The following is an 18,324-nucleotide window of genomic DNA, read 5'->3' on the forward strand; positions in this document are numbered from 1 at the left end:
CGATAGTGAAGCGAATAATTCTGGAGGAGTTCCGAGTATATTCAATTTTAAATTAAAAACTAGGACGACTTGGCTCAAAAAGAAAGTACATCTTTTAAGATTAAGAAGGACGTTCAGACAACAAAATAGTACGTTAGTTCATTGTTACTATTGTGAAGAGATCACCATACACAAATTTTAGTACGACAAAAACGTAGAAACATTACAAAAATTATCATACGTAATTAGAAAAGGGGAGATAATGGTAATAGTAATTCTACTTTCGTTTTCCAACTAACTGAACATTTTATTTTCTCGTGTGTTTTTCTATGTTGTGATGTTATGCTATTTATGCATGTGACAAAAATATAAAGAAACAAATACGGGTATGGATAGAAAACCCCATATTGACAGAAACAAGTACCTGTGATATATTGTCATTGATCTTGAAAAAGAGAAACAGACATAAGTTGGCTTGTTGAACAGCAAATGTAATGACAATATCCTACTCTTTTTAACCAACTTGACCCACTTATGAAAAAAGTTTATTCCAACTTCAGTGGCGAATCCAGAACTTTTCCTAAGGGGGGCCCGCTGACTGACCTAAGGGGGGGGGGGGGCCCGCTCCAGTCATGCTTCAATGATTCCCTATATAATCAACCAAATTTTTCCAATGAAAGGGGGGCCCGGGCCCCCCAGGCCCCCCCTCCTGGATCCGCCTATGAACTTAAGGTTCTACAAAATTTATATATATATATTATGGCATCATTGATATTGTTAAGGTTCAACTTCATGCGGACCCTATATCATGTATATATAGCTTAATTTACATAAAATGGCAGAATTTTCACCTCAAAATTTACTTAGAATACAAACAAACTTGTGCATCGGTAAAAATTTTAAGGCATAGCATGCCCTAGATAAATAAATTTCAAATATGTTTTAAGATTTAGAAAAATTCATAACTTATGGATTTTGTTGTGCTCTTTTTTCATTCCTCAAGAAGGTGCCAAAATAAAATAAGTTGGGAAAGAGGTTTGAGAACTTCCCCACAGGTAATAATTGAAGTGAGCTGTATTGGTTGACATGGACAATAGATGGATAATAGATAACTAAAAATAATTGGTAATTTAACTGTGTACCTGAGTGGACCATATCAAGAGAAACTCAACTGTTAATCATCTTCTGCAGAGACGAAAAAAAAGTGCAAGTGCTGCAAAATCCATAAGTTATAAATTTTCTAAATCACACAATGCATTTGTATTCTTTTTATCTAGGGCATGCTATGCCTTAAAACTTTTCCAGGTGCACAGGTTTGTCTGTACTCGAGTAAATTTTGAGGTGAAAATGCAGACATTTTAGCCAAAGCATCCACATGAACCTTAACTTGTTTCAGATCTACCATTATAAGTCAAGGATTTATAATCTAGTACTTAATATAAATCTATTTAAAAATAAATCCTTTCTATAAGTAAGTTTCTTTGTATTGCTACATCAAGAAACTTAGTGAAAAATAAAGTTATTCTCAAATACAAAGATCAATAATATAGTACGTTTATTATATAAATTAGAGAGTTGGTTTTTTTTTATTATAAACTTTCATTATTGGGGAGTAGAAGAAGAATTGAAATTCATTAACTATTTTAACCTCCACTTTAAACATTTTAAACACACAAAGAAGCTTCTTGCACCTTTTTTGTTGAAGGGGACTTGAGGTTTGCACTTAGAAATATTTCCTCTGTCCATCCGTCGGTCTGGCAAATCAGTTTCCACAATTTTTGTTTTTGCTGGAAGATATTAATTTGGTATTTGTATATTGTTTTATCATGGCAAGTTACAGATCAGTTCCAAATTTTGTTCCAGTCTTACAATTTTGTGCAGATTTATGGTCCTTGGCCTTAGAAAATTCACTCAGATATTTACTTTTCCACATTTTTTTTTTGTCATGCTTGAATAATTTTTTTTTCAATATAGAATTAATCACTTTATCACTTTTTTTCTTGAACAATTCATTAAAAAACTAAGGGATTTTGTGCGATGTTTGTTATTTAACTAGTGACAGTGACTAGTATACAGATCAACAAACTGCTGAAAGAGTGTTGTTTACCCATATTAATTGATCACTTGTTTTAAAAAATTAACCTTAGCAAATCCCGGTTCTTACAGTTACTGTCACATAGTCAGTGACAGTGTAGTACTTTAAATTGATTCGTATCATTAAAATAAAGATATATCATGATTGTCAATAAGACACTTAAAAAAACCACAAGACAAGGATGTTGGCAATTGAAAGTCAATGATATAAGATAATCCATATCGTTTAATTGTTAAACTAAGCTATATATAACTCAGATGGATAACAAAATATTTATCAATATAATAGAAAAAAACTGAGGGCCCATTTAAGAAATAACATAAGATGAAAAACAACTTTAAAAGACAGATACCAATGAAAAACACTTTTGAGTCATAACTTCAGGCTCCTGGCTTGAGATAGGCCAATAAAGCTTGGTGATTTCTCTGATCATGTTACAGTAGTGGTGAGCAACTGAAAAATCCAGTCCTCCACCCTTTCATATATTTTGAATAGCAAAAATATGTACCCTTTCATTTGAAAAAAAATATACCCACTGCTATCATGATAACACCATTTCATGGAGAGATAAAACAATTTGAAAGGTCTGATGCATTTAAAACTATGGTTTTAGTGGCCTTTGTAAAAAAATACCTACTTTTGATATTAATCAGATTCTATGATTCAACCAGCAACCTTGTCATATAATTCATTACAATTTGTAGAATTTTTCATTTATCACGAAACTTAAAATAGTGACCTATACAAGAGGCTCATTCTAACTACCTGTTTGATAGGAAGTGCTCCCACCATAAAAAAAAATAAATAATGTGGGCAGATTAATCATAATTGTCATGTATTTAAATATTCAACCCTTTATTAAATCTTGGGCGGGCACAACATTGAATAAACTTTCAATGGCTTGACTCAGACATCAGTTTTGTAATAAATTAACACAAAAATTACTATAAAAAAAGTCATCCATCTAAAAGAATGAGCATGCATGAACACAGAATGAAATTAATGAAAAAGTTATCCATCTTCAACAATAACCATGCATAAACATAGAATGAAATTTACACCATATTATTATTATTGGTTACTAACTTATTTTGTTAAAATCAACTGCAGAAACAAGTAATATACTTGTATGAGCAAGATATTTTTAAAACAAAGAACTTGTATTGTATTACATGTTTTGCAAATTGAGAAAAAAATTGACAATTATTTCCGCACTTGAATCGTCATTTGTTTCACTATGTTCAGTATTGTTTGCACAAATCTTTAAGACTTTTATTAAATATTTCCTGTTTGTGCAGGATCATAAATTTTACATTTTCTAATATCTATTAAATTTTCTGGTTGGTTGTTTTCCATAGACACACATAGATATTATTCTGTGTAAGGCCCTGCATATTTATAACTAAGGATTTGATGGTAGCATTTTTGTAATGAACTTTAAAAATCCCTCCAAACCAATATCAGTTATTACAATATTGTAAGAAGACTTTCAAACAACACATTTTTAAGATCTAATTTTCATCTTGATGTTGTTTTAACTCTTTCTTTTTAATGACATACAAATCTCTAAAAAGTGTGCAAGTTTTCATTTGCAAACTTAAGGGACCTTTAGTTTTGTTCAAAAGAGACACTATTGTGTTTTAAATTCATGCATGTCTATACAACTTTTAAAATATTTCAAATGAAATCATGAGTAAAAATAATCAGTTACAATTTTAAAAGAAGGACATGAATCTTCTGTGAACCTGCTGTATATTTTCTTTGGATTTTAGTTTTAAAATTCATGCATATATTTAATGTCTATACATTGTTATAATATTGTATTTGTAATTTAATTGCACAAATATATAGAAAACATGTAGAATGTGAGGTTTTGCCAAGTACATATATTGAATCTATCCTGTTTTGAGCAAAGTACAAATGAAATTTAAGTTTTGAGGCATTGTATGGGTGCTCTCTATATATAATGCAACTAACCATTTAAAATAAAATATTTGATAAAAACCACAGTTGCAGTTTTAAAGGAGGACATAATACTTTGGTGAGGTTAAATTCTGTCAGGATTACAACTCTACTGATAAAAACTTATCAACATTGCAAACATTGTCAATGACTGTTTAAAGCCAACTTTTATGGCATTAAAGGATTTTGTCCTCTAAACTAGCACAATTACAGTGGCCCCCCCAAGAGACCAGTCTGTCCTTCAACAGGCTTTACTAAAGGAATTTTTACAATTTTTTAGAATTAAATTTTTTTTGGTCTATGATTTATAACAAAAGTTCTCAATCTTTGCTATTCTTGTCTCTTACAATACAAGCTTAAATCTAGTTAACTTCCCTTTTAGTTCTAGAAATTATTGACTGAACAGAAAACGAGGTATACAATTTCTCTATAAACTAATATTAAGCGATTTGTACATGTAGTTGTGTTGGCTTGTAAAAATTATTTACAACAACTGTGGTTTCCTTTACGGATGCTACAGAATCGTATTATACAAATAGAAATATTTATTCTATTTTTGAAGCAAACCTACCTTTAGTAAGTGTTTTTCATATACAAAAATTATTGAATTTTAATTTTTTTAAATGCTAAAATGAGGGTTTTCTAACAAGGAATTTAAAAGAAGGATTTATTTTTTCGTCAAATAAAAGTGCTGACATATAGGTTAGTATTTATAGATTGAAACTAATAAATGAAAAGTCACTTAGCAAATTTACTGTGTGTAAAAATTTCCTGTTACGCTTTTGATCGAAGTTCAATGATCACCATGACTAGCAAGGCTTAATTTAGCGAACATTTAAACTTATATCATTCCAGGTAAATATTTTTAACATTATAATGTATTTATGTTTAAATTTTTACTTATATAATCTTTTATATATTATTGTAATATTCAAAAATAAAAAGTCGTGTATTTTATTTATAGTGGAGTGATATGAAATTTAATGACATACATATCACTATGATAAGATTTGTCATGTTGTCAGTTATATCATTTAAAGAATATAGACATTGACCCATGTATTTTCTTTTTGGCACAGTAAAAATCATATGACAAACAAAGTTTAATCAATGAACATTTAAAATTGGAAATATGAACAAAGGACTTGCATCAGATCATAAAATAAAATAGACAATGATACTCATGACATATTTTGGGGTGACGTGGAAAATCGATTTTTCCTTTTAAAAGTCCTTTTGGTAAATAATTGTTGTTTATCTTTATCTTACACAGATTAAGAGAACAAGACAACCCAAAATGCATTTACTTGAGAAGGTAATAAGAGTTTTCCTGTTTTTGATTGGGCTGGTACTGAAACCAGTGCTGAAGATTATCTTCAACATTATCTATGGCGATTCAGAAAAGGTTCCAAAGATAAGACAACATCTATGTTTGCACAGTGCTACACGAATTGCCAAAATGATTAGAAATAAAGAGGTGAGCTATGATCTACTTCAATTTACAGTGAAACCTGGCTAAACCAAACATTTTTTGTTCGGTTTTGGCCGATGTTTTCGGTTTTTGCAGGATTCGGTTTAACCAGGTTTCACTGAACAAACTGCACTAATTTTGTTTCTTTTTTATGCCCCAACTAGAGGCATAATGTTTTTTGGGTCAGTGCATCCTTTCGTTTGTCTGTCCGTCCATTCTTCAGTTTTTCTGTCAGTCTGTTTCACTTCTGGTTAAAGTTTTTAGTCAAGGTAGTTTTTGATGAAAATGAAGTCCTATCAACTTGAAAATCAGTACACATGTTCCCTATGATATGATCTTTCCAATTTTAATGTCAAATTAGAGTTTTTACTCCAATTTCACGGTCCACTGAACATAGTAAATGAAAGTGCAAGATGGGCATCTTTGTACTATGGACACATTCTTGTTATTGTTTGCAAAAGTATTTATAATTCGAAATACTGAGGATTTCATATCTCAGGAATAGATTATTTAAGCCGTATTTCACACAATTTATTGGAATTTCACATTCCACTGAATATAGAAAATAATAGTGTAAGATGGGCATTAGTGTACTAACAGCACATTCTTGTTTTTAGATAATAACATATAAAAATCCAAAAACCAAAAACCAAAAAATCTTCTTAAAAACTGTCTGAAGATCAAATTAATTCAATTGTCATGAATTCTAACACCCTTAGTTTTCTTTTCTGTAAAAACGAAAATTGATTACTTACTTGTAATATCAATAGATAACATTTCTAGTAAAGACAACATAAAATATCTTCCTGGAAAAAGGATATGTACTGATTTTATCTTATTTTTAGAAACACTTTTTAAAGGGTCAAGATCAGGCTTTTGAATACAACTTTTCCAATAAGATGTATTATAATAAATAAAACAGGCTTTTGAATTGATTTTCAAGTATGATATAGTCACATGCTTAACTATGATAGGTTTCTTTTCAAAAATGCTTATTTTTCCCTATTTATTGTTAGTGTTTTCCCGATACATATGTCATATATAGTGATTACATTATAATTTGAAAAAATGGGACATAACTTCATAGATTTTCAATAATATTTGACTTTCTTTAAATCTATGACCATTTGTGAGGATATTATTAGTTACACAGTGTGCAATTGTCCTAATACGAGAATTTATCGGGTCAATAAAATTCATATCGGGTGAGGCGAAGCCAAACCCGATATGAATTTTATTGACCCGATAAATTCCGTATTAGGACAATTGAACACTGTGTAACGAATTTATCCTGATTTTGTTATATTACATATTATTATTTTTAAATTCAATATTTGTACAATAATCAACCAAATATATTTAAGATATTTAATCTAAACCTGTTAAAAATTTAAAATAAATCTTTTTTTTTAATTTTTTATTAGATCAATGGTAGAAGGGAGATAATTCCAATTGACGTAATAAATAAGGGAGATAATTCCTATTGACGTAATACAAAAATTGTACTGAAATTTATTAGGACAATATAAGCCAATCAAATTGCGAGAAATTACTCTAAATCAGGATAATTTACAATACATTTGTACTGAAAGGATAAGCATGTGTGAAAAAAATTGAAACAAATCTTAAATTTTTAAGCCTAAATCGTATTCACTATTTTGATAAAATTGGAAACAGTCTCCCATAGAAGCATACATTGATATTTTGTAAATCAATCTTGATTAGATCAGATAAGATTGTTCATTCCTGGTGAAAAACCATACCAGATAACAAATAATCTTATCAAAAACTAAATTTAGAAGATGACCTATATGAACGATGTTGTGTTTGCACATTTAATATTTAAAATTGGTATTAAGCTCTAACTGTGAATGAAACAGCAATCCAATGACAAAAATAACCAAATCAGTAAATTGTACAAATTCAAGATGCTCCTTTCTCATAAATTTTACGACAAACACTGATTGTAAGTTATACTGAACTGTTCATGACTTATGTAATTTCTTGAAAGATATTTTGCGAAATGAATCAGTGTCCTTTGAAAATGTAGAAATTACATTGTATAGAAAAATAACCATTAATGAACAACTATTATTTTACCATTTTAAAACACCTTATTACATAATAAAATTTAAGTTCTCTTTTACTTTCGTTACTACTCAAAGAAATATTTATTTTTCGTTATTTAGAAATAGTGAATGTCTTAATGGAAAAGGTATTAAAGTCATTTATTCCTATTTTTATCTTTTTTAATCCTGGACCTAAAATATTCTGTAAGCAGATATTATTTTTCAGCTAGCTTCTTTTTTATAAGTTATCAAAAAATACTAAATATTTCAGGTAAAAGCAGTAGAAGTAATGGAAGCTTACATTGACAGAGCAAAAGAAATTAATCCCATTGTCAATGCTATCATAGGTGAAAGATACAATGAAGCTTTGAAGGATGCACAAAAAGTGGATGATATTTTGGATAAAAAGGAGGGTCAAGGAAAATATTCTGCTGTAAATGCACCATTTCTGGGTGTTCCATTGTCTGCTAAGGAAGCTTTTGGGGTCAAAGGTAAAACAAATAATGTTACATAATAGGCACAGAATACTACAAAATTATCAATAAATGAATAGTACAGTCCTTTTCACATTATATAATTCATTGCCTTAAGAAATACAGGAAATAAAAACGAAAAACCCAATAGTCAACGATTATTGGGCTTTTTCAAGACCAACGACAAAGGACAGTTAGATATATATTGGCATTGAAAACAGACAGACATTTGAAAAATTAATAAAGAAGAAATGCTACCTGAGAAAGTATTTCATCATCAATTACTACAGAAAATTATTAAAAGCATTCACATAAAAAATAAAAGCAAATTTAATTGGATTCATACAGTAAGCTGCCTTAAAGACTATCTCTGTACAACACCCTGGCCCTGTCCTTCCTTTTAAAAAAGTTTAATAACATGAGGTCATACATATAAAAGGTCCTTGATGGCCGAATGGTCTAAGTACATTATTTTGTAGTCACTACTGTAATCACTAGCCAGTCAACACTGAGGTTGTCAGTTCAACCCCTGCTTGTGCAGGTGCACTTGACTCCAATGTTAATTGACTAGGATAGTCAAATCAGTGGTTTTCTCCAGGGCAACCTGGCTTCCTCCACAAATAAAAACTGCCCACAATGAAATAGCCCAAAAAGGGGTGCTTAAAAGTGGCGTTAAAACTAAAAAAATCAAATCAAATCATATACATATATATAAAATGCAAATGTTTTGGCTTTTAATACGAATGTTCAAGATAGAACTTAATAATGAGCAAGATGTTTCATACTTTATTTATCTTACATAGGTATGCCCCATGCCTCTGGACTGGTGTCTTATACTTTATTTATCTTACATAGATATGCCACATGCCTCTGGACTGGTGTCTTATACTTTATTTATCTTACATAGGTATGCCCCATGCCTCTGGACTGGTGTCTTATACTTTATTTATCTTACATAGGTATGCCCCATGCCTCTGGACTGGTGTTTTATACTTTATCTTACATAGTTATACCCCATGCCTCTGGACTGGTGTCTTATACTTTATCTATCTTACATAGGTATGCCTCATGCCTCTGGACTGGTGTCTTATACTTTATTTATCTTACATAGTTATGCCCTATGTCTCTGGACTGGTGTCTTATACTTTATCTATCTTACATAGGTATGCCCCATGCCTCTGGACTGGTGTCTTATACTTTATTTATCTTACATAGGTATGCCCCATGCCTTTGGACTGGTGTCTTATACTTTATTTATCTTACATAGGTATGCCCCATGCCTCTGGACTGGTGTCTTATACTTTATTTATCTTACATAGGTATGCCCCATGCCTTTGGACTGGTGTCTTATACTTTATTTATCTTACATAGGTATGCCCCATGCCTCTGGACTGGTGTCTTATACTTTATTTATCTTACATAGGTATGCCACATGCTTCTGGACTGGTGTCTTATACTTTATTTATCTTACATAGGTATGCCACATGCCTCTGGACTGGTGTCTTATACTTTATTTATCTTACATAGGTATGCCACATGCCTCTGGACTGGTAATAAGGAAAGGTGTGGTAGCAGAAGAAGATGCAGAAGTAGTGAAAAGATTAAAAGAAGCTGGTGCTATACCATTTATCATCACTAATGTTAGTGAATTATGTATGTGGTATGAGTCGGCTAACAGATTGTACGGGAGGACAAAAAATGCATACAATACTGGCAGAATTGTTGGGGGAAGTTCAGGTTGGTAATTTACTAAGTAATACTTTCTCTGAATTGAATTTTATGGATTCAATATTTTCTTTTTTCAATGTGTAGAGTTGACTCATAGCAGAAAGTGTAAAAGATCTGTTGTTTCACAGATTTATGTCGATTTGCATACAAACATGGCAATTAAACACTGTTGTTGGTGTCATTGAATTTTTTAGTATGTAGGTGGTTGGAATATTTTAGATGTCCGAATAGGGTGAATAATTAAAAATAAATTTTAGAAACATATTTTCAGAGCTAGATAAATTTCAAAGTTAAAATAAAGAAATTGAAGACATCACATGTAAACTTCAATTGGATTATTGTTGAAAAAGTTGCCTTTTTGGCTTTGGACAAACAACTACTTATTCTAAAAATAAAGAATCTGATTCTCAACTTTATATTTATTATCAAGTTTAAGCATTACATATATTTATTTGTAAGTTTTAGCATTACATATATTTATTATCAAGTTTAAGCATTACATATATTTATTATCAAGTTTAAGCATTACATATATTTATTTGTAAGTTTTAGAATTACATATATTTATTATCAAGTTTAAGCATTACATATATTTATTTGTAAGTTTTAGAATTACATATATTTGTAGGACTCTAAAGTACGATGGTACTCTAAAGTGCGATGGTCACGCTAAAGTGCGATGGTATACGCTAAAGTGCTATGGTGTCTCACGCTAAAGTACGATGGATGATTGTTTGCTAAAGTACGATGGTAGAGCACGCTAAAGAGCGATGTAAAAATGGGGTTAGCTTCGAGGGCTTGAAAAATTTAATACATGGATATGCAAAACTTAGTATGCCTAGGTATACCATAGCAAGTAATAGGCTTTATCTTGTGGAGAGTTGTCTCATTAGCAACCATACCACATCTTCTTTTTTATATTTATGATTTACTGGTAGACTTATGTGATTGTTTCTAAATTTAGAAGACTGACCACGTAATAATTGCTAAAAATGTAATTTAGATGTCACAAAATAATATATTTCCTGTAAATGATTTTTTAACAATTAGGAGGTATTGGATATTAATGTGCATGTAGATTATCGTTCACACAGTTTTTTTTTAAAAATAAATGTAAACACCTCCCCTTACAGTCGTCAGTTGCAAATACAAAATTTTGTCATTGTCGGAATAAGTAAAATGTATTTGTCGAAAGCTTTAACTAAGATGTAAGAGAAAGGCGGAGTTCGTTGAGCTTCTTTTTTTTTCGTAGCGAGTACAAAAACATGTTATGATTTCCAAAAATGTACAAATTGATGTTTTAGTCGACAATTAATAATTTACGCTTCAAACTTTATTTAACTGACGTTACTTTTCAATAAAATCGACAATACTTTCAATGGGACGACCACAAAGAAAACTGCAACGTCAACAGTATCAATTTTATCTTCCGGCATGTTACATATTATACATATTTAGTTTGTGTAAACGACTGTTAACGTCATAATCAAACTACGTTTTTTCGTCTATACTTTCGCGGACTATCGGACTTTAGCGTATAGAGACATCGCACTTTAGCGCAGACCATCGCACTTTAGCGTGGCCATCGTACTTTAGCGTCCCCATCGCACTTTAGAGTCCTACATATTTATTATCAAGTTTTAGCATTACATATATTTATTATCAAGTTTAAGCATTACATATATTTATTATCAAGTTTAAGCATTACATATATTTATTTGTAAGTTTTAGAATTACATATATTTATTATTAAGTTTTAGCATTACATATATTTATTTATTTGTTTTAGGAGGAGAAGGTTGTGCTATATCGGCAGGAGCATCAGTAATAGGAATTGGTTCAGACATTGGAGGAAGTATCAGAATGCCATCATTCTTTAATGGTATATTTGGACACAGACCTTCCAAAGGTAACTGGATATTTTCTGTATGGCAAGAAAATAAGATACAAAATGTATGAGCCAAACTCTTTCAAATAGTTCAACAGATTACTGTTATATATTCTGAAAGGAATTGTACCATTTATAAATATATGTGAAGGGAGATAATTCATTTGTAAATATATGTGATATCTAAAACACTTCATAGATACCAGGATTGAAATGATATATTTCGTCCAGACACCTGTTTTGTGTACAAAAGACTCATCAGTGATGTTTGAAACCAAAGAAGGGAGATAATTTATTTGTAAATATATGTAAAGGGAGATAATTCATTTGTAAATATATGTGAATAAACTCTTCATAGATACCCATAGGATTGAAACTTTATATTTAGGCCAGACACCTGTTTTGTGTACAAAAGACTCATCAGTGATGTTTGAAACCAAAGAAGGGAGATAATTCATTTGTAAATATAAAGCTGCATTGTTGATAACATGAGATGATTAAAACTAACGTCATATTATTTTCCTCTCCTGCAAAACTCTTCAAATATTGTCTAAAATTAGAATTATCTCTCTTCACATATAATTATTATTGTCGCCATTTTCTTTTTCCTTTGATTATTTTGAGAAATAATTATTACATCCTATGCTACTTTCTTGAAAATGTTTTTTCTCAGTCGATTAGAGAGAGAATATAACACTTTAAAGACTAGGTCATTGATATTACCTAGGAAAAAGAACAGGTTATTTATGTTTTTTTTAACTGAAGAAAACTTCTCAACAAATCTTTTAACTTGGGGAAATTTTTTTGGCTGCATCTGATCTAAAACTGTCACCCTTCAATTAGATTGTAGGCCAGAAACTTTCTTTTGTTTTCAAATCTGTTTTCAAAGATTTACTAAGTACTGGACGTAAATACCATTATGCTTCAGGAAAGATGGGATACCTTTAGCTATTAATGTCTAAGGATAGAGCAAGATCTAATTATCATTACAGGGTTAGTTCCAAATGAAGGCCAGTATCCTATAGCTGATGGTAGTGATGCAGATTTACTAAGTACTGGACCTATGTGTAGATATTCTGAAGATTTATTACCATTACTCAAAGTTTATGCTGGAGCAAAATCATCTGAAGCTAACTTGGATCAACATGTAAGAATTTTATAGAAATACTTAAAAAGAAAATTTGCCATAGACAAATGCTTAAAAAAATTTCAAAGGGCTATTGTCATTCATTAAAAAGGCATATATAATAGAAATGATCAAATTAATATTTTATTTACGACCGCCGAATAGAATGGTCTTAAATTTCTGTCTGTCATATTTCAGGTGATCTTAACTTGGTTTTCCTACATTCAATTTTTAAAAAGAGGTGATCTTTAATATAACTTTGTGACCTATTAGTACATTGATAAGTTCTTAAGGGTTGTTTGCTCTTGTTAGTATCGTTTTGTGACCTATGACCTCTTGGATGTTTTTAAGAATGTCTAGTCTTGTTAAATAATATATTGTGAGATATGACCTTGGTAAATTTTCAGAATATGTCCACAATTATTTAATATTATTTTGTGACCATATACGTTTTTGTCTACTTTTGTTTAGGATTATTTAAACCATAAAGTGACCTTTGACTTTTGTATATTTTAGGTAGATGTACGTAAATTAAAGTTTTATTATATGGAAGATGATGGAGGAAGCTTGCTCTGTAGTAATGTAGATCAAGAACTCAAAGATGCTCAGATAAAGGTTGGCTTCAACTTGGTTGTTAATGAGCAATATTAAAAGAAACATTTTAAAAAATAAGGTCATGTGATATGATTGCTAATGAGATCACTATCCACCAGTTACCAAAGAACATGGTTATAAGTTACTATAGATCACTGTATGGCCTTCAAAAATCAGCAAAATCTATACAGTACTGTAAGGTTAGGTAAATAAGGTCACAGTATGACAAAAAAGAAAACAATTTTAGCAAGAAAACCAACAGTCTGATATTTATACTAAAATTTCACACAATAAAGCTCCATTTTCAAATTTAATTCATATTAAAAGTTTGATATCATAAATCAATGGCTGCAGTGTAAAAAAATGAAATAAAATTATTTTACTTCAGTTGTTTATATGTAACATATTTCTTTGTTTTTTTTTTCTGTATGAATGATAAAATTAACTAGAACATCACCAGTATAATTTAAGGGGTTCAATATTGATATTGTTGACTTATTTCATTACAGGCAGTGGAATATTTGAAGAATACTTTAGGTGTAAGTGTAGAGAAAGTAAATATACATGAACTGAAATTTAGTGTTCAGATTTGGTCCGCCAAAATGTTGGCCGGAGGCGGAACCTCATTCTGTGAATACATGGCTGATAAGAAAGGAAAAGTCAATGCATTTAAAGAATTTGCCAAATGGATGGTAGGACAATCAAACCACACTATACCCGCTATTGGATTAGGGATTGCGGAAAATTTCAACGGAATGTCTGACCAGCAAACTCAAATGTTTGCTCAAAAGTGTGATAAACTAGATGAGGAATTTCAAAATATCCTAGGAAATGATGGTGTTTTCTTGTACCCATCGCATCCAAAAATAGCACCATACCATAATGAACCTATCTTCTATCCATTTAATTTTGCCTATACTGGTATTTTCAATGCTTTAGGATATCCTGTTACACAAGTCCCATTAGGCCTCAGTCAAGATGGCTTACCTTTAGGAATGCAGGTGGTCAGTACTATGAATAATGATAGACTTACTATTGCTGTGGCTTGTGAACTGGAAAAGTACAAAGGATGGACTGAACCTGGGTCAAGGTCATAATTTGGGAACAATTATATTCTAGTTACATTTGTTGACATGGAAAGGCTTATTGTTTAGAAGCTTTTGTTGTGATTTTAAATTCTAAGGGATCAAATATTTGTATTTTGTCTTATTTTGTCTTGCTGTGGATTCATTATTATTCATTGGATACCAAATTTCGTGGATTATGCGGTAACCCGGGAACCACAAATTCAAATATACGAATTATAATTGTTGTATAGGAATTTATGCAGAATTTTGAAAAACCATGAAATCAAATATCAACTAAAATCCAAGTTTTTCTCAATTCACGAAACTTGGTACCCAGGAAAATTAGTGAATTCACAGTATTTTTCTTTATTATTGATACTTTTTTAAGTTCATTACAAATGTATTGTAATTAGTGACAAACCAGATGAGGAAGTCCAACGTATTCTTGGAAATGATGGTGTTTTTCTTGTACCTATTTCAACCAAAAAAAGTACAATAAAATAATGAACCAACCGTGATTTGGGAACAAATATATTCTAGTTACATTATTTGACTTGTTAAAGCTTACTGTTTATAAGCTATTGTTGTGATGTAAAAGTCTTAGGGAGCAAAAACTTGTCATTTTTTGTTTTTTAGATTATTGATTATTTATTTATTTAATTGACTTATTACAAATGTATTGAAATAACTTAGTATAAATCTGTTCACAATTTTCAATTTAATCACTATAAATTCATAGGAAACTAGCCTTAACCTACTTTCATGACTTTTAACCTGATAAGAGATAGGCAAACTAACAGACTATTATAGACAAGGTGTAAAAATAAAAGCATTGTTAAGGCTGAAAAAACAGTCATTTTTGTAATGGCCCAAATAGTCATAAATATTTTAAATGATTAATATTGTAATTTTGCTTAAAAGTTCACTTTCCCACTGAATGAAGTTATTTGAATTTGTTTTACATTAAATAAGGTGTAGATAAAGATGAAAATAAACAAAAACAACAAACAGCAAGAAATTATATGAATACAGTTGTTGCCCCATCAGTGTTCTAGCCAGGATTTGAAAAGGGCAGGGTGCTAGTCAGAAAAAGGCAATTTTACATGTAAATGTCATTGAAAAAAAGGGCAATTTTACGTGTTAATTAATGTCACTGAAAAAATTAAATTAATTTTATATTTAATCCTTTTACGAAAAGAAACATAGATTTAAGGAATATATGGTGAACAGATGATAAATAAGGGGAAGAAACTCATTTTGTTGATATACACAAATTATGTATGACCTAAAGGTAAGGTAATTGGTGTTAATTAACAATGTGTTTGACACCAAAGCTGTCAGGAGAAGCCATGCACTTAATGGGTTACTTAATTTGACAGTTTGCACAGGTAGCTGAACTTCCTGTATTTCAAAGACAGAAATTGCTGATTTTTCTACTATTGATACGGCAGGGCGCCCGAGGTATGACAGGAAAAAGGCACGGGCATCAATAAATATGGGCGGGCGCTGCGCCCTGTTCAAACTTTGTAGCTAGAACACTGCCCATCTTTATCATCATAGGAGTATTATATATCTATGCTACCTGGTATCATATAACATTTTACTTGGATCCATATAAAGGAAACAGAAATTTGGAAGTTCTTATATGCATAATATATGCATAATATATGCATAATATTGATTTAGCAACAAAATATGAAACTTTAACACAGTATAACATGATAGTGTAGCTATAAATTTAGTGTATGAACAAATTATTTAGGCAGCATATCTAACTGGTAATTTATTTATGTGCAATAATATATATCCATATTTATTTTAGTAATTTCAATTATTACTCTTTTTTTGGTAATTATTTATTTTGCATTTGATTATTTTATCTGTGTACACAAGGATGTAAAATGGAAATCCGAATAAAAATCATCACTGCTTAGTGCTTGTATAAGATTTCTATTTAAGTTTGATATAGAACAGAATTCCTAATAAAGACAATCACTGCTTAGTGCTTATGTCAGTTTTATAAATTGTAAATTCAGAAATTATTACGTGCATTTATTATTGCAATTTTGTCATTTAAGACTAAAACAAGATTTTAATTTTTGCGATATGGAGAAAATTCTGTCGCATTTTTCGCAATAATAAAAACATCACAATAATTACTGAATTACAGTACTTTAAATTTCGGAAGCAGTGGTAACAAATCCTTGTTGCAGAAAATAAAAATGATCTTGAGTTTTTCTTTGAAAAGAACACTGAACTGCAATAAAAAATATCCCTGATGAAAGACAAAACAAAAGCTTGACCAAAAAGACAGAAAAAGATAAGTAAATATCAATAAAGTTTAACAGGAAAATGAAAATAAGGAGGAAAAGCTCCACATTAACTGAAGTTTAGCTCCAATACTCTGAAAAGGAAAGCAGTTTTAAATCCAAATTGGATATGTAGATTACAAAATCATGTGATGTCATAGCAAAAAAGGTTGGGATTGAGAATACAGTGAATGTGACCATGTACACCCTTTGTCACCAGAGGCATTAAAATTTCCTCAGTTTAAAATACCGTACTAAGAAATGATGACAACCATCAAATTTTCAATGACTTCAACATTATTATTAAAATGTAAGGTTATTAACAGCTTCCTCATTAGAAATAACCTTCTGTAATGGAAATCCTGAAAGGAAAGAATATATTCTTCACACTATTTATTTTATATGAATAGTTGAAGGTCACTTTATTAAATAGAAACATTAGCATTATAGAACTGATTTCAGTAAAATAATTAAAGACAAAAAAGTTATCCAGTCACTTAACATGCTCTTCATTTTGTCCTTTTTAAGGAGTGAGCTAAAAATGGGCTTAAAGTTTTACCCTTGTCCATCTGTAAATCTGTATGTCCCAAAATTGGTTTCCATTCCTTAACCTTAGTTTTTCTCAACAAAATGTTAGGAAACATACACATAATACTTATTACCACTAAACACAACTCAAGTATGAATTTGGTTGACATAACTTTTACTGTACTAGAGTAATGCCCCTTTACAAATGGAACCAGATGCTCCACAGGGCACAGCTTTATACGACTGCAGAGGTCTAACCCTAAACAGTTGGGGCAAGTATGGACACAACATTTAAGCTTGATACAGCTCTGAATTTATATTGTGATTAAATAGTTGACACAACAGAGGTTTCTGACACAGAATAAATGTGGTCTAAGAACTTAAACTTAAATACTTAAAAATTTTAAATTGGACATTTACCTATTATGGTCCAATATCCAAAATCTAAATACATGGTTAGATTCAGCATATCATAGACCCCCAAGAATTCAATTTTTAATGAAATCAAATAATGTTCAATTTTAGACCCTTGAGACCTCAATGTGGACCAATTTGATAACCGGGCCCAAATATTAAAAATCTAAATACATGGTTAGATTCAGCATATTGAAGAACCCCATATATTCAATTTTTGTTGAAATCAAACAAAGTTTAATTTTGGACCAACTTGAAAACTGGGCCCAAAATCAAAAATCTAAGTTCATGTTTAGATTCAGCATATCAAAGAACCCCAAGAATTCAATTTTTGGTAAAATCAAAATAAGTTTAATTTTTGACCCTTTGGACCTTAATGTAGACCAATTTGAAAACAGGACCAAATATTAAGAATCTAAATACACTGTTAGATTTGGCATATCAAAGAACCCCTATGATTAATTTTTTGATGTAATCGAACAAAGTTTAATTTTGGACCCTTTTGGCCCCTAATTCCTAAACTGTTGGGACCAAAACTCCCAAAATCAATCCCAACCTTCCTTTTGTGGTCATAAACCTTGTGTTTAAATTTCAAAGATTTCTATTTACTTATACTAAAGT

The 18,324-nt window shown here is 30.5% G+C and overlaps 2 protein-coding genes across 5 annotated transcripts in view; one reads left to right on the plus strand and one right to left on the minus strand.

Moving 5' to 3' along the window:
- Nucleotides 1-18,324, minus strand: part of LOC143047640 (uncharacterized) — a 40,389-nt gene that overhangs the window by 14,715 nt on the left and 7,350 nt on the right. The window lies entirely within an intron of this gene.
- LOC143047641 (fatty-acid amide hydrolase 2-like) lies at nt 16-16,454 on the plus strand. Of its 3 annotated transcripts, none has more exons than XM_076220820.1 (8): nt 16-128; nt 5,310-5,513; nt 7,848-8,067; nt 9,577-9,786; nt 11,567-11,686; nt 12,658-12,812; nt 13,308-13,406; nt 13,895-16,454. In XM_076220820.1, the coding sequence occupies exons 2-8, from the start codon at nt 5,334-5,336 to the stop codon at nt 14,480-14,482; spliced, it is 1,572 nt and encodes a 523-aa protein (XP_076076935.1). In that variant the 5' UTR covers nt 16-128; nt 5,310-5,333; the 3' UTR covers nt 14,483-16,454. The 3 variants fall into 3 exon arrangements, with proteins under 3 accessions (XP_076076935.1, XP_076076938.1, XP_076076937.1); XM_076220823.1 differs by lacking the exon at nt 16-128 and adding an exon at nt 4,568-4,612; XM_076220822.1 differs by lacking the exon at nt 16-128 and adding an exon at nt 4,634-4,738.

Source organism: Mytilus galloprovincialis, chromosome 10 (genome assembly GCF_965363235.1).
Source record: "Mytilus galloprovincialis chromosome 10, xbMytGall1.hap1.1, whole genome shotgun sequence".
NCBI lineage: Eukaryota > Metazoa > Mollusca > Bivalvia > Mytilida > Mytilidae > Mytilus > Mytilus galloprovincialis.

Bases quoted from the DNA above. Each gene is read 5' to 3' on its own strand.
- LOC143047641 (XM_076220820.1), top strand. From the start codon at position 5,334: ATGCATTTACTTGAGAAGGTAATAAGAGTTTTCCTGTTTTTGATTGGG. The intron at 11,687-12,657 runs GTAACTGGATAT...TTATCATTACAG, and splicing joins TGGACACAGACCTTCCAAAG to GGTTAGTTCCAAATGAAGGC. The intron at 13,407-13,894 runs GTTGGCTTCAAC...ATTTCATTACAG, and splicing joins TCAAAGATGCTCAGATAAAG to GCAGTGGAATATTTGAAGAA.